General features: G+C 42.1%; 3 protein-coding genes across 6 annotated transcripts; 2 read left to right on the plus strand and 1 right to left on the minus strand.

Moving 5' to 3' along the window:
- On the minus strand, positions 1–15,973 carry LOC105688096 (serine/threonine-protein kinase SMG1). Its single transcript, XM_012404140.3, has 15 exons — positions 15,061–15,973; positions 14,758–14,981; positions 14,426–14,678; positions 14,175–14,304; positions 12,763–14,110; positions 12,532–12,688; positions 11,918–12,446; positions 11,649–11,836; positions 7,652–11,497; positions 7,285–7,558; positions 4,373–4,635; positions 4,025–4,301; positions 2,064–3,948; positions 1,029–1,979; positions 1–946 (listed from the first exon to the last, which is right to left on the minus strand). The coding sequence occupies exons 1-15, from the start codon at positions 15,354–15,356 to the stop codon at positions 762–764; spliced, it is 10,806 nt and encodes a 3,601-aa protein (XP_012259563.2). The 5' UTR covers positions 15,357–15,973; the 3' UTR covers positions 1–761.
- LOC105688097 (D(2) dopamine receptor-like) lies at positions 4,533–7,605 on the plus strand. 3 transcript variants are annotated; one of them, XM_048658983.1, is made up of 4 exons: positions 4,533–4,671; positions 5,651–6,519; positions 6,585–6,744; positions 6,808–7,605. In XM_048658983.1, exons 2-4 carry the CDS (start codon positions 6,038–6,040, stop codon positions 7,195–7,197), a joined length of 1,032 nt encoding a protein of 343 aa, XP_048514940.1. In that variant the 5' UTR covers positions 4,533–4,671; positions 5,651–6,037; the 3' UTR covers positions 7,198–7,605. The 3 variants fall into 3 exon arrangements, with proteins under 3 accessions (XP_048514940.1, XP_012259564.2, XP_012259566.2); XM_012404141.3 differs by lacking the exon at positions 4,533–4,671 and adding an exon at positions 4,699–5,085; XM_012404143.3 differs by lacking the exon at positions 4,533–4,671 and adding an exon at positions 5,133–5,513.
- Positions 15,974–16,071: 98 nt separating the features above from the next.
- Positions 16,072–21,221, plus strand: LOC105687972 (ATP-dependent RNA helicase dbp2-like). 2 transcript variants are annotated; one of them, XM_020853538.3, is made up of 7 exons: positions 16,072–16,905; positions 17,116–17,334; positions 17,508–17,745; positions 17,934–18,214; positions 18,290–18,783; positions 19,643–19,885; positions 19,948–21,221. In XM_020853538.3, coding segments are annotated over exons 1-7 (1,809 nt in total). In that variant the 5' UTR covers positions 16,072–16,903; the 3' UTR covers positions 20,280–21,221. The 2 variants fall into 2 exon arrangements, with proteins under 2 accessions (XP_020709197.2, XP_012259378.2); XM_012403955.4 differs by having other exon boundaries at positions 19,960–21,220.
- The last annotated feature ends 1,443 nt before the right edge of the window (positions 21,222–22,664 follow it).

Below are 22,664 nucleotides of genomic sequence, written 5' to 3' on the forward strand. Positions count from 1 at the left end.
TTCACATGATATTCATATTTATTGATAAATTTGATCAGATTCCGACAGTAATATTCGCTCATCCATATAAATTGACGTGAAAGATAGAAGAAAATGTTTATTGATACCCGAAGTAGTCGCGCTTTCAATTTAATTTTTTAAATTGACTGCATTTTTTATTTACTCGTTTTAAGTTTTTTTTTTTTTTTTTTGTCTTTCCTACTATTTTGAGTTTTTTTTTTTCTTGTTTGTTTGCCGAAAAAAATGTTTATTATGAAAATTAATAATACTAAACAGGAGAGAAAGAAAATGAAGAGTTAAGAGAAAGTTAGATAGGCTGCATGCCCTCGAATAACATACGATGATTGACACGGATGAATTCATCGGAATGAATTTTACTCGGTGTGTAAGGTTTGATTTTATTAATTTTGCACACTGAGAAGTTGTCTACCGTGTGAATGTGTTTTTTGTATGTTAGAATGGTTTTTGCTTGTTTGTTTGTTTTTTATTGTTTAGACAATTGTAAAATCCGCACTCGAGGGCGTGTTTTTTAATCAGCTCGCGAGATAATTCGATGTCACAAGCACGGTTCAACCTGTAACCGTGCTAATACGCTGGACGATGTTCCCGTATTCGTAAGAGAAGTTGCCTGCGGTTGGCTCTAGCCACCGGGTCAGTAGGCAACTTTATACCTATTTGTTTTTGGGAAGGTACAGCATGACGTGATACCGCGCGAGTCGAGAATAGAACCAGCGGCGCGTACGCGCCGGCTCTTGTGAATCTCAGACCCACGGTGTCCATCCCTCGTATAGTAAGGCCAGGTTCTCCGAGCTCTGGGCCTCCCTGATTACGTACTCAACCTGCTCGGCTGGTGTATACCTCCGGGATGGGTTCGGATCTCGTCCTTCAAGTTTCATGCGGACCCTACGCCACACGTTCAGTGCGTATGCATTTCTCTCTTGCACGGCTACATAAACGAGATAATGAGAAAAACATAAAGTCAGATCATAGAACATCAAAATTGTCAAGAATTGAGGATAACAACCAACCTTTTCCTGTTGTCGGATCCCTGACCAACGGAACTCCTTTTCTAGGACTGAGGCATATACTGTCTTGACGTACCAATCTAGACCTTTTGTTGTTACATGGCAATTCTTTGTCGGTGCGTTTAGCCGGGTTAGCAAAGTTGAGCAGTTCATCGTACAAAGCAGGAGTTTCAGACTCCAGCAATTCAAGCTCATCTCTTGCAGCGACTGCACCAGGCGGAGTCAATCCGTCGGACTCCAACTCCTTGACTGTTGTGGAAATTCTCTCGGTGAAGGATCGATAGCTTATCAAATAGTCACGTAAGCCAGGGATGTTCTCCTGCTTCGCCATCGTTTTTAATAAACACCTTACGTCCATCATCAATCTATGGTGTTCGGGGATAACACTCTGCAAACGGGTGACCTGATCCCTTAGTGAATCACGTGCACTGAGAAGCGAATCTTCTTTTTCTTGCAACTTCTTCTGGGTCTCAACTATGACGTCAGCTATCAATTTTTCCGCCTGTCTCAGCCAGTTAGCGTCGACGTTACCGTCTAGCTGTAACAGTTCTACCAAACTTTCTTCCATCGGGGTGACACCAGTCGTCAGATTGGCAGTCAACTCACAGCTCTTCTCCCAGTTTTTAACCAACGATACAAAACTCGTGTCGTTCGAAACGCTTTCGGATGTTCTCGTTCTCAATGCTTCGTAGTGAAGTATAGAGTTGCAGGTGTTAACCACAACCGCTGCCAGGTTGTGCTGGTGTGTTAGCTTATCCCATGACGTCGCGACAGCGTTATCAAACGCCGCCATAACTTCACCCAAAGCTGGATTCGCTCCGGCTGCCCACTTGAGCCGTTGCCCTGCGCTCGAAACGAGACTTTGTTGTTGCTCCCGTGCCTCGCAAACTCGAGACTGCAGGGCCGTCAATGCAGCAGCAGTTTTTCGCATAACCAACATGAAGATAGGACGATCTAAGCGAAAAACATGTATCCACATTACAAAAGAGGGATAATATCATAACTATAGCCAATCAATTTTAATTTAAAGATACTCACTCAAAGGTCCGATGGGGTTTGCGCCTGATCCCAACAGCAGGCTGTCTTCGTGGAGCCAATGATGAGCGGTGAGGTGCAGTTGAATTCTTTGTACCGTGGCACGTGCGACATCCACTTCCTGCCGGGCCAATCTAACGCTCTGTTTTCTGCGCCAGGAACTCTCAAGAGCACTGCTAGCAGCACTTGCCTGCGCCAGTACGGACCCGGTGAAGAATCCTCTCTTTAGACAGAGATCGACAATTTTACGACACAATTCTTCCAGAGAGACCTTACTTTCGGCACCGATATCCCGTTGTTCAATTTCGGTGGTCACATTCAGCCCCATACGTTGCAGGAGATAACACAAGGCGATGGCCAAAGTTTGGGTGGTGACACCTAGTAGCTGTCGGGAAACGTAATCCGCTGTGAACATCCTCACCGGTTTATTGAGCCTTTGGTCGTCGTACGAACTCGCGAATCCACCCTTAAATGCGGCGCCGGTTTCGCGGCACATTGCGAAAAATTCGCAGATAGTCTGTAACCGTTTTATCAGGAATATATCCTCTATAACTTGCCGTGCCGCTTCATTGAATATCGGAGAAGCCATCTCCTTGGCCTCCCTTATCTGATCGATTTTTCTCCAGCTTGTCGGGACGTTTAGCGCACCTAGTGCGGCGACGAGAGCGTTTCCCTCCATCTGTAGTTTCTCGAATAAACCGTTGAAACCCATGAGTAGCATCTGACCTGGTGTCAAGCTTTCATCTTGATCTGGATCACGAACTTCGGCTGGGCGAGATAAGAGTGTATCAAATCTGAGCCTTATCCTTGAAACAAGTTCCTGAATACCGGCGTGTGGACTTTCCATTTCCATGACTGTGAATCGGAGGTGCATTTCCAGTTGAGCAAGTATCTCAGATGGTGGAAGACCACAGGAGACTACTATATCTTCTATCTCGGTGACCATTCCCATCACAGTTGGCTCCTCGGTAATAATAGTTTTCATTGCTTCAGGTAATATTATAGTGTGAAAGTTGTAGTTTAATTCTTGTAGACCTCGATATATGGAATCAGCGCTTTTCAGGCATTTCAAAACTAAAGGAATCTTTGCGTCGTTGTTCGATTTGTGAGTATTGGGAACAAACGTTGCAAGCTCAGCTACTAGGGAGGACATGAGACACATCTCATCCAAGAACCAATCACCCTCTCGTGAGGTCAGATCCACTAAACAATCACCTGCACATTTGGCTGCTCCTTCCATCATCAGGTATCTCTTGTTTAACGCGCATAATGCCGTAATATTAACGCACTCGAGGGCTTTATCAGCGCCTTTTTCTCGCCTCAGAAAGCTGCCAATGTGTGATTTTGCATCGGCATAAGCTTTTTCTATAATACCAAGCACATCCGGAAGTTCCTCGGCCGCCATTCGTTCGCATGCTTTCTTGAATCGCTCGTTAGATTCGCTCACAACCGATTGCAGCTGATACGAGTACGTTACGATGTGCTGAACCTGTGGATTATTTGCAGTTATCGGTGAGAAACTTGCTTCAAACTGCGACATGGCCTCGTGGCAAGCCTCGACTGTTCGAGTAGCCAACAAATTTTTGGACCAAGCGTGATAGGCGACCGATCTATGGCGCGCCATCATACTCATGGGGTACAGGCTGCAGATAGCTGAATATTGACTCAGAAGATCGAGACAGTTGCGTATCAGTAATGATTGTTGGGTAGCGAGCTGAGCTAGTTCGCTTTCTGATTGTTCGCAGTGCATTATCATCTGGCTTTGGCCAGCATTTTGTAGAAATTCCTTAACCAAGTCAAAAACAAGATGATCCTCTGGAGCAGTGGCAACTTCTATCTCTGCCAGCCACTGTCCGAGTTGTGGGCCACGTACTGCCGTCAAAGCGATCTGTAATGATTCGAGTTGCAACAAGCTGTGAAGGAGTTGAAAGACAAGAAAAAAGGTAATTCGATATTAAACTTACGTTATGCATGCTGATATGTTTCTCGCATTCTTCAATTTTCTCAAGTAGAGCAGCCTTGGCTCTGTCCCTGGCATCTCTGGCTCGTTTAAATGCTCCGTATCTTTTGACGACTGAATAGAGAGCATGGCTACGTCCCATTGCCTGCGCCTCCTTGACCAGTGCCAACTCCTGATGCCGGTCTTGCAACATATCTTGGCACTGACGAAGAGCCTCGGTTGCTTCGATCCAGTGAGTAAGATGTCTTCGTAGCAGGGGAAACACAGCCGCAAGTTCGTCTCTTTAAAATAAAAATTCTAATGAAAATTTTATTCTGATAATACTAGAATATATTTTGTCATTGCGTCAGACCTATTTGCCAGCCATTCTGCACGCATTTCTGCAGTTCTGACAGCGAACATTGCTCTGGTCATTTCTCTTTCCAGTTGCTTTCTTCCTATTCCGGTAGACCTGGCCCTTGCTTGACAAGCTCCATAACTGGCAATGCTTGTCTCTGCGCCAGCTCTCCAATCGACAAGTGGATCGTAGACAAAGGCTTCCAAAAGAGTCAATAAAGTCTCACGTCCTCGCCGCATAACTCTCAGTGTGTGTTCGCAAGCTAGTCTGAATATACCCTGCAATAAAACAAAACCAATGAGATCGATCCTTCGGTAAGTGTTACCGATATCATAATTTATGGATAGAGGAGAATGGATCGGAAAACCATCCCTAATAAATTGGATGTTGAGTATACGCATCAGATTGATATCAGATCAGTAATCAGTTGAGCTATTCAAGTGAGAACCAAGCAGATGGTGGTAGAAATGGTACCCTGTTAAATTTCCCGCTTGTAGCTTGTGGCTAGATTATAAATGACATGACTATACCGTAGGATGGTGATCCCTACAATGTTCCATACTAGCAGTTAGTATGTGTTAATCGCTCTTAGAGTCAGGGTGACGTTCTACACCGTCTGATAAATCGTAATATAAAGGTTCGAATAAAAAAGGGACAAATAATAAGGGAAGGAAAAGGGAAGGATCAAAGGAGGGAAGAGGAGTTTGAATTAGACGAAATTTATAAGCGTAAGTCTTCTTGGTATCAGAGATTAGTGAATCAATTGTATGAACTCATATTTGTTTAGGCTCACGTTTCCGGGCAAAGTGCTATATATAAAACTCGGTGGATTTTACCGAATTCATTCGTTTAGTTATAAGATATCGTAGATCGTGGCTGTCGTTACAATAATGTATAAATAATGTATCCAAAATTCGGTTGTTTGACGATCTAATTTTTTACATTAAGAATCTAGTTGATATCTGTAGTAAACTTGTTACAGAGTATTGAAAACGGAGTTTTGTTATCAGGTCGCATTGTTGGTTTATGCCAGAACATTTTTACGCAAACACATCAACTGATAACTGGTAACTCATCGTTCAACCAAATATTGATTGCAAAATTTTAGAATACCATCACCTTCCTTTATCAGGCGTTTAAATATTTTTTATATCCTGTGAGTAACGACGCGCGACATCATCGCGAATGATAAACAAAAAAGAAAAAAATTAATAATATCAATAATGATAGTAATACGATATTTCTTGAATACTTTTCATATGACTATGGAAGTTTTTTTTTCTGTTTTTGCAGAGTGATCGGCCCTACGTGTTCACCTTGGAATTAGAATTTCAAATTAGCTAATATTTGTGTTTAAGATAAATTAGAAGAACGAAGATCATCAAAACGTCGCTAGTTCCCAAGGAAGTAGCATGATCACGGGAACAATTTGTTGCATAGTGAATTTCAGTTTTTTAATAATAAATCCTAATAAATCAAATGATTATCGTATAATTGATAATATAAATGGTATTTAAAAAGAAAAAATCGGTCAAACAAGACTAGTTATACGTGAAAACCATCATTTGTGATGGTAATAACGACAACGACAAGAATAATAACATCATGATTAGTGTGACAGGGATTTGTTTTTATGTGTGATCCACTAAATGGAAAAGTCAGTAAAACTCAGTCGTATAAATGCTGTCCAGTAGCCACATGATTTGGTCAGTGATAGACGGTTTGCTCTGTGTAATAATAATATTTGGGAACACTTTAACTATACTGGCAATTAGGCTGAGCCGTCGTCTGAGAAATGTCAAGTCAAATCATTTCGTCCTGAGTTTAGCAATTTCAGATTTTCTTGTCGGACTGACACTGCCCTACCACCTTTCTTTTTATATAGTAGATGAATTGAACCTAGTAAAAGTCGCTTGCGTATCAAGATTTGTCCTGATTTCTTTCGCCTGCTCAGCCAGCATATACAACCTTATCGCTATCGCTGGAGACAGATATATTTCAATTGTTCATCCTTTGAAATACACAAGGTACATGAGCAAAAAAGTCGTCTACGTGATTATTGTCATAGGCTGGATGACTGCCCTCGGTATATCAAGTATACCGACTTGGTGGAATTGTTTCGACTTCGCCGACGAATGCGAAATGGACACTGTCCTACCTAGGTATAAGAAAATGTCGTTAGAATTGACACCATGTCTCGATACTTATTGAACTGCATTCTGCACAGATATTATACAGTGGCAGTTTTAACGCCAATGTTGTTCGTCTCGTGGATAACAATGTTCGTTTTATATTGGCGAATTTGGAGGGAAGCCAGCACCCATGCCCAAAGATTGAGGGACAATAGTCTGTACAACGATGTACCGAGCGACTGGAAAAGCGTACAGGTAAAATGTAAATGGAAAAAAATACTAATGAAACAGTACTGCACATTTCGTATCATGTTTCAGGTAGTTCTTATGGTACTCGGATGTTTTTCAATCTGTTGGTTACCGTACTTGATAGTGGCATGCACACGTTCTTTCGACTGGAGTTCAAAAGCATCTCCAGTAACATATAAAGCGATGTTTTCCCTAGCTATGGCAAACAGCGGAATGAATCCGATTATTTACGCGTGGAAAAACACTAATTTTCGCAAGGCGTTTGAAAGGTTGTTGCACTTTGAGTCTCCAGATCGAAACTGTTTCAATTCGAGCCTGAAAAACTACTTGAAGAAACAACAGGAACTCATGAAGATAGAATCAGGTGGCAGTCAGGAGACCGACAGTGCTGGGATAAAAACGATAAGCGATAATTATTGTTTCGAAACGGAAGAGAGGGCACAAATCACAGCTGTATAGACGTCTGTATATCGGAATCTCCAAACAAAAATATAACATGCAGTGTGCACGATGTAACGTAACTATTTGAGTTTCTGACTCACGCACCTCAACTCCAGTTACTCCAAGGGCAGTTTTGATGTTTGGCGTCATCCTGAATGGCACCTTCTCAGGCACTCTCAAGGTCTTTCCCTTCTCAAAGCATACGTTGTAATCAATGTGAACTACTTCTCCGGTGTTAAGGTCTACCAGGACATTGTCCAAGTGACGATCACCCAGTCCAATTATATATCCAATTATCGACATCACTGCAACGGAGTAGGAATAATTTTTTGTCGCCTGCCACCAGCTGCCAGGATTTATGCTGTTGCACCATATTTCTCTAAATTTGGTGAGAAAGGAAGAGAGATTAAAAGTGCTTGAAAACAATCATAACATGAATTCATTATTATGATTTTTAGTATTATCTGCTTACTTTGCTAAAAGATCCTTAGGTGTTTCTGCCATTAGTTCTGCCAGGACTTGTTTCAGCACTGGAAGTGGCCATTCTTTTCTGTTGTCCAGTGCAACACCTCTCTCTTTCAGTAGCGGAGCTAATTTGTTGTAGAATAATTCAGAGGGTCTCAGTACACCACCCGCAGCTCCTTTACCAGTTATAACGCTATCTCTTTGCTGCCACCGTTTATACAAGGCAAAAAGTGGTGTCACGCCATCAACCCACTGTATCAGTCCTGACCTGGGTCCCAAGGGTATTACGGAATAATGACGAGCACGGTAAATCCTTCTGGTATCATTGTTCTTGGACATCATGGTGTTTGCGATACCCAAGAATTGCATAATTCGCTCATCAAGATGTAGATCCTCAAGACCCTTGAATAGGTAAGTATAAACGTGGCCATCTGATCCATGGAATACAAGTTTTTTAGGTTTTGTTTTTGTCGGGAGTATCTGGACATTGTTATCCACTGATTTGATAGTGACGATTCTATTGTCTCCGGATGCTAACCCAGGCATTGCGATACCAGTATCCTTAAGGTTTGCCAGAACTGGACTTATGTCTGCCATTTTCAACGAGTACGCACCTCGCTTATGAGCCTTTTGCGTAAACTTTGCCTGCAATTGCTTCAGAGCTGCGCTTGCTTCCTGTGGTTTACCGGGAGATTTTGGATCCGTGAGCTTCTTCATTACCTCTTCGATCTGTGCTCCAAATTTATCTTGGAAATATTTTTCATGCGGTGTTTCAGGAGTAACAGAGGTAATCGCCAGTAGATTTTCCAAAATGTATACAATCGGGTTTAATATAATGCGATGTTTTTCCGCGATTAGTTGCTCCTTCTCATCAGGTGATAATGATACGTTGTCACGAACTTTACGTATCTCCAATTCCAGCTGGACGAATCCTCTGGTAATTTCTGCATGATGTTGGACCAGCGTCGCCAGCCATAATTCATCCCAGAGCAAAGTTATTCTTCGAAGTTCTTTCACAAGAACTTGAACCTGGTTCACGGTATCCGGAATTTTTTTCGACAGGCAATCGACCATGGGCATGAAAAAAGAATTTGAAATATTTTGACTGTCGTCATTGACGCCGTAACGTTCATCTTCTGTAAAGTCCAATTCTATGGGTGAAGAGGTCGCAGCATTTATAGTGCCAGTCTCAACGTCGGTCGGCAACAGTGGTGCGGTAGTTGATGACGTTGCTTCGTATCTGTCACCTGCTACGCCGCCCACTACCGCAGGGAATGTTATCAGATGCGGCGAATGCTCAGCAACTCGGCACAGCAGCTCAGCAACACGTGTACGAACGTAGGATTCTGGGTGACTGAGGCGGGAAAACAACTGAGGAATTATCTCCTTCCAAGGACAAGCAGGCGTACTGGACAGACCAGATTCTAGGACACCTTGAAGTTCAAGTGCGTGTTTTACAACAAGGCGAAGGATTCTCAGTGTGGCGGTGATCATGGAGCATTCATTAGCCTCACCGCAACTTGCTAATTCCAGATACTTGAAGTAAGCATTCGCCGATAGCTCATAGTACGAGTAAAATCGTTTCTGTGCCTGCCTCCAAATGTCAACCAACATGCTGAGGCGTTCGGTGCTAGCGTTGTTCAACATGGTAACATTTCTTAACTGGTTCTCAATCATCTCCGACGTGTTAACGTCACTCGTGTCTATGTCTCCCTCATCCTCGGGGATGGTTTTATTTTGACTCAGTATTGAGAATATCATATTGACGTCAGTATCGCTGGTACCGATTGGTAGGAGGGAACGTATGTTAGCTCTGTCCGAGTCTGTGAGCTGCCCAGAGTTAGAATTGTCGACGATTTTACGACCCCATTTATAGCACCACGCTGCGAACTTGCACCAAGCTTTGGGAAGATCGGGGCATTGATTAACGCCAAGCTGGGCTAACTTTCCAACTATCATGTCAGAGGTGGGAATTACGTCTGCTGTTTCCCCAAAAAGATTATCCATCAAACCATCATTATGTACTGCCTCAAATGTTAGTAATTCCTCAAGCTGCGAGTTGTTTATAATTTTGGTGTCATCTTGCTGTATCCATTTACCCAATGTCAAAAGTAGCTTGGTCCCCATTTCGCGTAACACAGCGCATTGTTCACCATTGACTATTCCCTGTGATATACCTAAGGCGGTTGCACTGCATATTTTAACGGCATTATCGCCACTCTCCATTGCGAACAATAATTTTGATACTTCTTTGAACGCTCTCACATTATTTTTAGTCCAATTTACGCGAATATGACCATTCAATATGCTTCCAGCGAGGTCATCGAACGTGAAGTCGAGGGTGGGCTTGACGTCGACATATTCAATACCTTCTTTAAAATATCTCAGGATTTCTCGTTTGGCTAGGTTGAAGTTGCCCTCTTTTCTCGCATTCCTCACGACGTTCAAACGCAAACTAGCCAATTCTGTGCAGCGAGTATGACCTGCCTTTGCAAAATAATCTGACCACCACAGCACTTGTGTAAGGATGTTGGAATCGAGATAGTTTATTTTATCAGCCCGATAGAACTCGAATGCATTTACATTTCTGCCAGCTATAAGATCAGTGAGACCGGCAGCCGAGTACTGAACCAAAAGTGAATCGCTTAGATACTCTGCTGGTAAACTACGAAGACTTTCGCTTGCTGTTTTCTCAGCGACTTTTCGGCAATTCTCAATATCCTCGTTATGATAATCCTCAAAAGCATCGTTTCGAAGTCTGATTGCAACATTAGTCAGTGTGTTAGAACATTCTATGATAGTTTTGGTGCAGCTCCAGTTTGTCTTAGCCTCTTTATCTAACAATGCCCAGTTCGATAATTCTTCGACCGAAATTTTTTCTCCCTCTTCAAATTTTTGCAAGCACCTTGCTTGCTGGGGGACGACAGTTTCAAATATTTGCTTGGCTAGGACGTTATTGAACGAGTGTTTCAGTATCTCACTTTCTTTAATTTTCCATGCTTCTAGTTGGTTCCAATCACTCACTGCACGATAGCATTTTGTAAGCTGTTGCATACAAAACGCAGCTACTTGAACTTCACCTTCAGTCTTGGTTGCAGCGCTCACAGATTCTTGATCGTCAGAGTCAATAGACCAACAGCTCTGTTCCTCCAATATTTGCTTGTAACTATCGATTGCAGTTTCGTATCGCCCTGCGGCTTGGTCGGTTGCAGCTTTGAGCCAAATGAACTTTTTATCCTTTTCCTTGGTGTAAACGTACAATCCTTGGAGAGCTTCCGCCTCGCCCAGTTTCACCATTGCTTGAGCGGTGCACAAGGCAGCTCTCTCGAACTCTGCGCCTTGGGTGTTATCAGAGTTTGCCAAATCTTCCATCAGCCTTTGCCCGTTCCGCAGTACGTTTGCAGCCATTCCAGCGTGAAGAGAAACAACGCACAAAGCTAATCTTATCCGATTCAACCACTCACGACACGTAGATTTGTTGGTATGAAAAAACGTTCGCACGGGTTTTGATAGCGGGAGTAATGCCATCGCGCAACCTTCACTGGCATTATGAATAACTCTTTCCAAATGTTCCAGAAATTCAATCAGCAATCTCACACGTGTGTGCTCATGCAGGGAATGGTCTAGCCCACGTTTATCTTTCGACACAATTTCAGTGTTGTAAGATATTTCTCGTGCCAACGTCTTCAATGCACCCTCAATGGTTGTGAAAGTTTCTTGAGGCTTTCCGAGTGGTGTACGAAGTTTGTTAGCCACGCAATGCTGTGCAGCCTCAAACCCACCCCAAAACAGCAGGAAACTTCGATTTGCCAATGCCATTTCATAGATTTTTTCTATCGTCTGGCTCTCATGCCTATAAAAAATTCATGAATCATTATAATTGGAAACTTACAACTAATAACCGTGGTAACAACCAGTTGATGCAATTGGGACTATAAGTGAATCTTCCAATAAATTTAGGATAGGAGGAAGGTCATGGGTACCATCAGAACTTGGATCCTTACACGGTAGGCCAACACAACGTAAACACTTCAGACAGTGCCGCGTTGTCCAAATAATATTCTTGCAATAGGAAGGCCATGAAAGTTCGGAAGTGCTGCGCTTGCATCTCACCATTGTTATTACCTCTCATGTGTAGTCTTTGAGATAATACAAGGGATTCCATTGCGTAGCTTTTGATGTCCTGTGACTTCTGAAAATTCATTTTACCGATTTTTCATCACCTCGGAACAAATGATTCATCTAAAAGTTGTATGACTGTAGTTTAACGCACCTTTGTCTCAGAGACCAGACACGCTCTATTCAATCTTGGGATGACAATGTCTAGCGGAAGGTTCATCAGAAGTCGAGCATATTTGCGATGGACGTCTTGATTGCAAGACGTGAGATGTAATATGGCTAAGTCTATAATATCCAAGTGAATTTTCTCCGGCCAAAATATATTTTTCACGCTCATCAGTACCTCGAAATTGTTGCCGACTGCCAAACAAATGTCATGATTTGTTGTGTAGCCACAGCTAACGAGGCTCGTTACAATATTGTAACATTCTGCTGTCTTGTTCAATATTCCGATGTAATTTTCGGCCTGAATAAATATTTCTTGAGTCCAATTAGCCAACAGAAGAAGAACCTTGTCCGATGTCTTGCTCTGGAAGGTTTTTGCGATAAGGTCTAGAATGATGGAAAGGTGGCCACTTGTCGGCGACGTAGTCGGTACGTCTAATGTTCCCGGAAACATATCCTTGGGGCGGGACGCGTTTGTCCCTGATATCAATACAGAACTTTGGACGAAGTGGTTGTATCTGAAAATGTGATGACGATGTTGGTCGTAGAAATTTGACAGGTATTCTTCTTCCTTAGAAATAGAAACTCAACCTCCTCTCGTACCTTGAACAATGGGCGTAAAGCAAATAAAGTACGGTATACTGGAGTAGCGGACTCTCCAGGGCTAATGAGGCATCATACGGACGCAGTTTAACAGCCAATAGTTCCAAAATGCTAGGTTTTAAAGCCCACATACCAATTATAGAATTACTTGCATTTGCTGAAAATTATTAGGGTCTGGTTCAACAATTTTACATATATCGGTGGGTCTGGATTATCGATATGCAAACTTACCAATATCAGAGAGAGCTCGAAGTAAAAATATCACGACTAGCTCAGCATCTCCCCTTTTGTATTTCACATTGAATAACGGGTTATCCGATACCAATTCATTGATGTTACTGACTATCAGTTTGTAAGCAGTTTCAAGGTCAGCCAATATATATCTGTAGGCTTCCTGTAGCAGTGGTATATTTTTTAGGCTTAGAAGACTGCGATAAACGCCAAGACTTGCATTTTGTATGGATACCGAGTTCCTGAATCTCAACTCAAGTAAAACTGATGTTTGACCGAGAAGTTTATGAACCAATTCCAGCGGAAGATTAGCGGAGACCTCTTTAATCACTTTACCTATCATATTGAGCATTGACACGATCGTCTCATCCCAAAATATATTCACTCTTTCAAGTTGGAGGTCTATGAATTTATAGAGAAGATTGTGATTCTTTGTGACGCGACTCTGGAGATAACCGAGGAGAAGGTACGCGCACTCATTGGCAATAACAATTAACTCTTCTTTCTCCGCTGATAGATCCTGGCCCCTTTTTCCCTTCAAATCCATTGACTTGAAAAGATTTATCAACGATTGTTCTTTTTCGCTGGATAGCATCTCCTTTTCTGAACTGATTTTAGAATTCTTTCGGTCATTTCTCCTGCCAACATTCAACGACTTGATCATCTTAATTAGGCTCTCCTCGTTCACGTCATCTCTTCCAAGATTTCTTAAAAGAATTTCGATGTTCTTCTGGGAAAGGTTCATACTCCTCATGGATCTTGTCAGATTTTCTGTATTTTCACGAGTGAGGCCCAAGTTGTTAACCCAAGCCTCGTTCCCGTCGTCCAGTTCGACAGCTTTAACAACCGTTTTGAGCATCTTTGAAAGAGAATCCGTTAAAAATGACCACTGAACGCTCGGTGTCAAACTCGGGCTGAGGTGATCCGATATGCTTTTAGTTACGGTATTAAATACAGATATTAGGGAAGTTATTCTCAGTATACATTCTCGGGGACTTGGAGATATTTCACCACCGGGGGAGCTTGTCCCTGACTCTGGGAGAGCCAATTCTTCATCATAACTTTCCATATCCTCTAAAAATTGTCCCAACAAAGTCAGACTGAAATCAAGATCTCCTATCCAAAAGTTTCGTAACTTCTGCAAACTACGACTGGCATAAGCGATCACAGGCTTCTGTTGAGTAGAGTCTATATGCCAGCCAACCAGAATATCAACGGTGTCACGGAAGTGGTTGGAAAATGTTTCAGGATATGTGTCAGTTAATAAAAGAATGGCATCCACTGTAGCAGTGAGAAGGTCAGGTCTGTCTACATTTTCCAGAGTAGATTGCAGTTCAGACATCATTGGCTGGAATGAAAAATATTCCCTTTGGAGTATTTTGTTCCTTTCTTTTAATTATACCAGTACTTACTACAGAAAATTCTTTCAGCTTGGGTGATCTGGCGTCCATTTCAAAAGTTTCGACAAACGACTTTATCAGTAGGCATTTCACATCATCATTTCTTTCCAGTGAATATTTGTTGAATACCCATTCCATGTACCTGAAATTATTTTTAAGATATTGTAGGAGTTTCAACTACAATCGTCCAGGGTTATCGATTAGACTGAGTGAATTTTCAAATAGATTTGGTGAAAATGTCGTGACAAGAATAAGCAGTTCACCGTTTAAAATCCTGATCAACAACGTATCCAACACGACCAAGACATTTGGCCGCTTGCTGTTTTGCTTCCGGACCAGGACCAGAGTGTAAAGTGTCTAGTAGGCTCTCACAGATCAGATCCATACTTCGGCGCACGTATCGTTGATTCTCCGGAGCCACCATTACGTCACGCAGCTGCTTGCAAAGTCCCAGAAAATTATCATAGTCGTCTTCTCGGCATAATCGTCGGAGCAGTTTAGAAATTCTTGAATCCTCTGCAAATATAATAATTAATGCTATGCCCCGCGTTCACTGGGTAAATTTAGTCAGGGTTTCTTTCACAACAGAACTTGCCGTTCACTCGTTTATCGTCATAGTATTTGTTGGGGGAATTCTCTTGGTTCTTCAGCGGTTCTTGAAACTTGGATCTGGGTGTGGCGTGGTACCCAGTCTCGGAGGTTGACTCCCGTTCCGAGGTCTTCTTGAAAGCTCTACCTCTCGAACTCCCCCTCCCTCCTCGCTCACCTGTACTTCCGCCACGAGCCATTCGATATTCATTTCGTGGTCCACCTCCGGCTCTGAATAATAATTGATTAATAATGACTTTGTTAACATGTGGCTAGAGACATTAGATTCAAAGGAGGATTCCTTCGATACCTGGTTTTAAATCTTGCAACAGCACGCTCGGTGGAATACCCTGTGGAACTTCTCTGGCAGATGAGAACAGCTTGGCGCTGGTTGAGTGAATCGCCAATATTATAACCAGGTGAAGTATCACCGTCTCCGTCAATATCACCCTCACCGTCTGCTTCTCCGTCCCCTTCACCGTCAATATCACCGTCGCCTTTTTCCTCGTTATTTGCCTGGGAATTACCCGGCTGATCTTCACGTCCTTCAGACAACTTTGATCCACGTAGCTTGGTGCTAGCGTTTGCGTTACCACAGCTATTCATCACATCACTCTATCATCGGTCGGCATGACCCATGCACCTGGATGATGTTAACCTCTCGGTAAAAACTACGATGTTCGCCGTCTAAGTTATGGAACTGTATGTTTTCTGAGATAATTTTTACTGACGCGGAGCGCGTATAATCCATTCGTCTGTTTTTACAACACGAGGAGCTGACTCGCGAAATCACTAGGGGCATACACAGAAATTAAAAAAGGTCTGATTGTTTCTCATTTATCCAGACACAACGCTAAAGACGGATGCAAGTGTTCAAAACCTTGGGTCGGTCCAAGCTTGGAAACGGCTTGGATCTTTCGCCGAGCGAACGGTCTAGTCTATGAAGACGCAGCTCGAAGAGCTAAGACTTGTGTGGTAAAAAGCTTAGAATTATAAGAACTCTTGTTTCTGTTACAATGTTACAATTTTTCAGTTCAACAGGCTCCCTTCTTTCTACCCCTTTAATTTATGAAATGTTGTGCAATCGATCAATCAAAAATATTGCACGAGTGCTCAAACCGCGGACGGTACACGACACTACAAATTTCCTGGCACAACACGACTCAAACTGCCTGACAAGCCACTGCCAATACCAAAGCCAATTTACTTATCTCCTCCGAATTCCGGGTGTAATGGAATAAACCGAAACCTAAGGACAATAATTTTAATACGTATACCTGCCTGGGATATAAGGTATGTATGAATCAGGATGCAATTGTGTACGCAGTGGCATCGTTGGCATATCGCCAGCCTAGGTCGCACGATAGCTGCCAAGTCGATATTCTGATATTGCAATAATAAAAAATTGAACTTTGAACTAACCACTATCGAAAAATATCGAAAAAACTCGATCACGAATTATTCAAACATTTGAATTGTGAGCCAACAATCAAAACTATGTTATAACAGCTATTTGTCTATGAATAGGAATTTTTTCCACGATAAAATTCGTCAGTCTTCTGAAGGGGAATAGAATCTTTGGATATGAAGAAATGTGAAAATCGATTTTTTTAGTACAGCACCTTTGACTTGTGAAATCCATAGTATCGATCTCTAGCTGCCTTGCCTAGCTGTGATACACCACGACGCACCACGTTAAAAACGCTGCAAATTACATGCAGCAGAATTGCATCTACAGGGATGGTCCGCGACATCTTTCGCACCCCTTTGAAATCGTATTAAAAAATCGTTATAATGGAACTCGCCCACGCTGTTACTATAGCAACAGTTTACGGAGCCAGTATTCAACTTCACTTGTCAAATGGCAAAAGTGCAATTCACCAGGATCATCGTGGGGTAGGCTTTCAGCGTGTCGCAATAATATTTGTCTGCACCTTGGGAATCGCCATACGAGTAGTTTACGTGCCTATAAATTTACTGAACTCCGTAGACGTCGGCGTTGGTACTTGTGACAGCTGTTTTTAAATTAACAAAGATTATCGATCGAGTGAGTCCGAGGCGGGTCTGTTCTCGCCGCCTATAATTCCTGTGTTCCTTTGGTCGGAATTTTCACGTCTCTTTACGAAGTGTTTGACACTTTACTTGTTCCTGTGATGTAAGTGAGACTTTGGACGTGAAATTTTTCCATCAATTATGCTCTGAATCTGATTATAATTACGTCTATATCGTGATGTAATCAGTCTGTACAGTGTCGGTAGAGATCTGTAGCCTCTCATCGCTTTTGCGACTACTGAAAATTCTGTGGATAAAAATTGAGCAAAAACTGTTTTCTGATTATGTGAAACATATTTATTCTCACTGACAGGTTCAGCAGAGATCGAGATCAAAGTCGTGGGCGCCGTGGCGGAGGCCGAGCCGGAGGAGGAGATGGAGGATCTAGATTTGGGGGTCGAGGTGGTAGCGGTTCTGGAAGTCTAAAGGGGAAACAACCAGGTGGAGGTCTACGTAAGCTCAACTGGGATATCAGGTCTCTGGAACCGCTGCGTAAGGACTTTTACGTGGAACATCCTGCCGTCAGAACCAGGTATACCGGCAGCTTCTCTCCCGGATAGTAATCCAGGAATCTGGGGATCGATGACACTCAAAGTTTGATCATACCGGCCATGGTGTTGAATTATAATTTTTGAGAGGGAAAAGTTGTTGATCCCTGATATTGGAAACTTAAAAGTGTGCTGTAAAAGAACAATAATTATTCAGATCGAGGGAGGACGTTGCACGATTCAGAGAGGATGCGGAAATCACCGTCAAGGGGGAAGACGTTCCAAATCCAATTCAGTATTTCGAAGAAGGGAATTTTCCCTCTTATGTTATGGAAGGAATCCGTCGCCAGGGATATGCTCAACCTACCGCCATCCAAGCACAGGGTTGGCCAATCGCGCTTAGTGGAAAAGATCTTGTTGCTATTGCGCAAACTGGATCTGGAAAAACACTGGGAGTGAGCTATTCCAACGATATATCTACCAAAAAGAATTCAATCAACTTATTGTTAGTCACTTGAATATGTACATGTAAATTACCTCTCCTGCACCTACTCATGTATATCTGCGTCTTCATACAGATACACCAGGTACGGACAGGTGTGTCGATATTGTGTGGAAATATTCAGGAAATGCTCATTTTCAGTATGTTCTACCGGCGATAGTCCACATTATAAATCAACCACCGCTGAGCAGTGGAGAGGGACCCATTGCCTTGATACTAGCTCCTACCAGAGAATTGGCTCAACAGATTCAGGAGGTTGCTAATTGTTTTGGGGAAAGTGCCTCTGTTAGAAACACGTGTGTCTTTGGAGGAGCGCCAAAAGGTCCGCAAGCTCACGACCTCGAAAGGGGAGTGGAAATCTGCATAGCGACACCAGGGAGACTCATTGACTTCCTAGAGAGGGGAACAACCAATCTACGCAGGTAGATAATGGCTAATACCTTTTTTTCACTCAAGCAGTTTGTACATCTTGATTAATTCTATCATTCTTCACCCAGATGCACCTACCTAGTGTTGGACGAGGCTGATAGAATGTTAGACATGGGGTTTGAACCTCAAATTCGCAGGATTATAGAACAAATTAGGCCTGATCGTCAAGTATTAATGTGGTCCGCAACCTGGCCAAAAGAAGTGCGGACATTAGCCGAAGATTTCCTGACGAATTATACGCATCTTAACATCGGTTCTCTGACGTTGTCGGCGAATCACAATATCATTCAAATAGTTGACGTTTGTCAGGAGTCTGAAAAGGATATGAAATTGTTCAGGCTTCTTCAAGAGATTAGCACAGAGAAAGAGAACAAAACGATAATATTCGTAGAGACAAAGAGAAAGGTCGATGACATAACAAGAAATATCAGGCGGGATGGCTGGCAAGCATTAAGCATCCATGGGGATAAAAACCAGCAGGAGAGGGATCACGTGTTGCAAGAATTCCGTAGCGGTAGAGCCCCGATATTAGTTGCCACAGATGTGGCAGCCCGAGGTCTAGGTATGCAAAATCTATCTCTCTATCCGGGACCTTATATCCTCCGCTCTCCGTTCTCTATCATTCGAGTACGAAAACACACTCATAAATAGCTAGTATTACTGGGAATTGGCAACACTTATTGGATTTAGCCGGTGATGCGTTATAGTTAGTAAGACCGGCCGACATTTGTCATAGCAATATGTAATGCGTTGGAACCATTTCTACTGCCAACAATAAGTCAGTCTGGTTTTCTTTTCCAGAGGCACAGAGTTCGCTATATCGACGCGGTGTAATGCCAGTATTGGGCAGACACAGCTATTTGTTGTTTTTTTTTATTAGTTTAAGTATCAATCCCATACAAATTCGAATAAGAGGACCCCGAAAGGTCCCAATTCCATGCTTTATATCGCGTCGTAATGTCTAAAAAGAACAACTCATGAATTAAATTCATTTTAAAGCCAGGGCTTGTAAATCGAGTATGGCAAGAATTTATAATCAAGTATTTCTAAACACCTGGTGCCTCTAACAAAATTAATGCACTCGTCGGGTCTAAACCCTAAAATGCTGCCTTTATCCCATATCAGACACAACCGCTGTGTCTGTCTAACTGCTAGGCCGATACTAAATTTCCATAACAAACCAACTGAAATTGGCATCGCAACCATTCTCTATGCAATCGAAGCCCATCTCGCCGTTCGAGTTGGGACTTAGAGGCAAAAGGTGGGTGCCATCCATGTATCTATTATTAATACACGTTTTAAACTTGATCATATACCACATTAGGGTGTGTTAATATTTCGAAAAAATTATCGTTTCTGTAATCTTTATTTTCCTCCAGTACCCATACCAATGTTGCATTAAAAGTATGTCTGCTTTACAGACGTGGAGGATGTCAAGTATGTCATCAATTTTGATTACCCTTCTTCATCCGAGGATTACATTCATCGCATTGGACGTACGGGTCGAAGATGTCAGACGGGGACAGCCTACGCGTTTTTCACTACTCATAACATGAAACACGCTGGGGATCTGATCGAAGTTTTACGCGAAGCTGGTCAAAACATCAATCCTCGACTCAGTGAGATGGCAGACATGGCAAAATCTGGTGGTTTTGGTGGAAGGGGTAGGTACCGATATCAACAGATGATCGACACATGACAAAGACTGTATGTAACCGAGTAATAGATGTTCTTTTAGGAGGCAAGCGTTATGGTCCTGGTGCTAGTGGTAATGGTAGCGGAGGTAGACGTGGTAATAATGATGGACGAAGTCGCGGTGGTGGATCTGGACGAGGAAGAGGCGGAAGAGGAGGTCCTTCCTATCATAGTTCTTCAACAAGTTATTCAAGCTCCGAATACAATAGTTATCCAGGTGGAAAACAGAACAGTTCAACTGGACAGTCGAGTGGTTATGGATATTCTTCTCAAAGAAACTACAATGATAACATTCCACAAAATTATGGTGGCGGTGATAATTATGGTGCCTCAAATTATCAGTATCGAGGGGCAGCTTATTAAAAATATCCGATATTGCAGTTGATGAGTAACTCTAAAACGAGAGCTCTCTAAACATTTTCATTTAGTTTTACGTTTGTCTCTCTGATAAATTCAATTGAGACGAGTGGATAAAGAAAACAAGAAAAAAACATTCGCGAGATTCTACGTTTCGTTTAGTTTTTGTACCCTGTGATTATTTAGAAAACTTTCCCTAGGATGTATTAATGTATTCATAACCATGAGAGTAGATATGTATACTTTTGCGGATTTAAACACAGGGTGAGTGTGAACATTATTTTTGTAATTACGAATATGCCTAGAGATCAGATGGTCGGAGAAGCAGAGACTTTGCCTCAAGCATGAGGATAAGAATATGTTGTCTACAACTAATTCTATGCAGTGATGCAAGTATTCAAATTAGATCAAATCCAGTGATAAATGGCAACAACCCGAGCAAGACTAATTTTTCCTGTTATTGATTATCAGGTTTGATGGTTAATAGTATCTTATTGCCAACTGCTATATGGAATGGGATTAATTCTCACTGAGTGCGTTAGAAAGATAAGTAACTCATAATATCGTTCCTCTGGCTGCACATAAATCGGTATAAATCATTTGCATACAGTGATAGTTTCATCTGGTGCGTAGCATTTGTGATATTTGATGCTACGTCATTCCTAGTCAATGCTATGAATACGTTCGCACGTATGCATATCTACATGCTAGAAATATGGAATAAACTTACTACATTTACTTACTCAAATATAAAATACCGTAATCACTACTTGTCCATTAAAATTATACCGATAATATTTGCACCTTACCTTAGTCATGTGTAGCTGCATGTGGTATTTCCTGTGATCTCATAATTTAAATAAGTAGTTCTATAGAAAATTAAATACCATACTTAAACATAGATATGTTATCCGATTAAAATTGTCATTGAAAATGAATAAAATCGTTCCATTTATTTTATCCCATCTCAAAACCCGTCGTTGATTTCAATTATGAACAGTAGCTCTTTTTAATGAAAATTTATTCGACAATAGAACGCCATAAAATTCGCTCAATCCTCAATAATTATGCACCGTTTATTCGGCTTTTATCTAATAATCTAGGTGATGTTTTTCCAACATAACGTGTGGCACAAAAATTCAAAATACAGCCGTTGCGCGGTTGTGGTTTCAGCGCCGCGTTGGCAAAAGAGGGTGGCTCTATAAATAAACAAACGCGCTTCAGCCCGGTCTGGCACAGCCTGGCGCGGTCTCAGTTGTTCACTGATCTTCGAACGCTCTAGACTTTCACTGTACCAAATAGTGCATAGTTCTTGTTAGTTCTCGTAGTTTCCAAATAATAACATCAATCGTTCGACACAGTCGTAAGTATTCTGTAGAAATAGTGTAAGAATTTAGTTTCCGTCAGTCGTAGCGTTGACCAAAGATTTGTATCTTCAGTCAACGGTTACGGTAGTTCTCGAAGAATTCAAACAATCTAATGGATTATTCTAAACGATCAAAAGTGCTCGGTATAAATAGAGTTATGAATTAAACAAATAAGCCAGGATAAGTAACGGTCCAACAATTCAAGTAGCGATTCAATTCGAATAGCGCCTTCATAGTTCAGCGGCGCCGGTTCGGCAAAAGAGGGGTTGTTACAGCGAATAAAGAATGGCGGTTCCCCGCGTGCCAGTCGCTCGCAAATCTTTGAAAGTTTTGGTTCAACAACGCGTTGTCTGGCTTGATTTGATTATATCTAAGTTTTGTTGGTTTTGCAAGTTTCCAATCAATTTAATCGGGTATTTCAAACAATCATAACCGGCCCAGTGTTGTGAATTAAGCAAATGGATTGCAGTCTGACGATTCAAGTGATTTCAGTTCGTGTAACCACCAGATGTCGCTAGCTCCATCAACTGCACATGCAATTGTGCATTTGTTTATTTAACGGAATTTTCATTCAAAAATTTGGACCTCACCGTGCATAATTTGTTCGAGGCTCTGGCACACACGTTGATCTCTCTTCATCTAGCTGTGTTACTGAACTAGGAATACTATGGTGATGAAAATCCTTGTTAATAATCATTCTATTGTTGAATTTTGAATCTCATTCTTGTTTTTTCTCCATATACAGGGATATTTTGGTGCTACAGCGTTGACTAAAGATCTCAGTTAACGACTACAGGATCTCTTTCTACTACACGTCTCATCAGGGTAGTGGAGAACGCCTGAGTGAGTCGCTTTGCTGTGATTTCCTCGACCCTCTGTCTCTTTGGGCAACGGTGAATGCTGGTACTGGAGTGGTGATGTTTTCTTGGATCACCTCTTTCCCTTATTTTGGCATACCACATGGCGCTGTTGAGCAGCCACCTGTATTCCGCAGGTCTAGGAATAGAATTCTTCAGCTCGAAGG

Source organism: Athalia rosae, chromosome 7 (genome assembly GCF_917208135.1).
Source record: "Athalia rosae chromosome 7, iyAthRosa1.1, whole genome shotgun sequence".
Taxonomy (NCBI): Eukaryota; Metazoa; Arthropoda; class Insecta; order Hymenoptera; family Athaliidae; genus Athalia; species Athalia rosae.

Bases quoted from the DNA above. Each gene is read 5' to 3' on its own strand.
- LOC105688097 (XM_048658983.1), top strand. From the start codon at position 6,038: ATGCTGTCCAGTAGCCACATGATTTGGTCAGTGATAGACGGTTTGCTC. The intron at 6,520-6,584 runs GTATAAGAAAAT...CATTCTGCACAG, and splicing joins ATGGACACTGTCCTACCTAG to ATATTATACAGTGGCAGTTT. The intron at 6,745-6,807 runs GTAAAATGTAAA...ATCATGTTTCAG, and splicing joins GCGACTGGAAAAGCGTACAG to GTAGTTCTTATGGTACTCGG.
- LOC105688096 (XM_012404140.3), bottom strand. From the start codon at position 15,356: ATGAATAGCTGTGGTAACGCAAACGCTAGCACCAAGCTACGTGGATCA. The intron at 14,982-15,060 runs GTATCGAAGGAA...ATTATTATTCAG, and splicing joins GTTGCAAGATTTAAAACCAG to AGCCGGAGGTGGACCACGAA. The intron at 12,689-12,762 runs GTAAGTTTGCAT...AATAATTTTCAG, and splicing joins TCGAGCTCTCTCTGATATTG to CAAATGCAAGTAATTCTATA.
- LOC105687972 (XM_020853538.3), top strand. The intron at 17,746-17,933 runs GTGAGCTATTCC...GCTCATTTTCAG, and splicing joins GATCTGGAAAAACACTGGGA to TATGTTCTACCGGCGATAGT. The intron at 18,215-18,289 runs GTAGATAATGGC...TTCTTCACCCAG, and splicing joins GGAACAACCAATCTACGCAG to ATGCACCTACCTAGTGTTGG.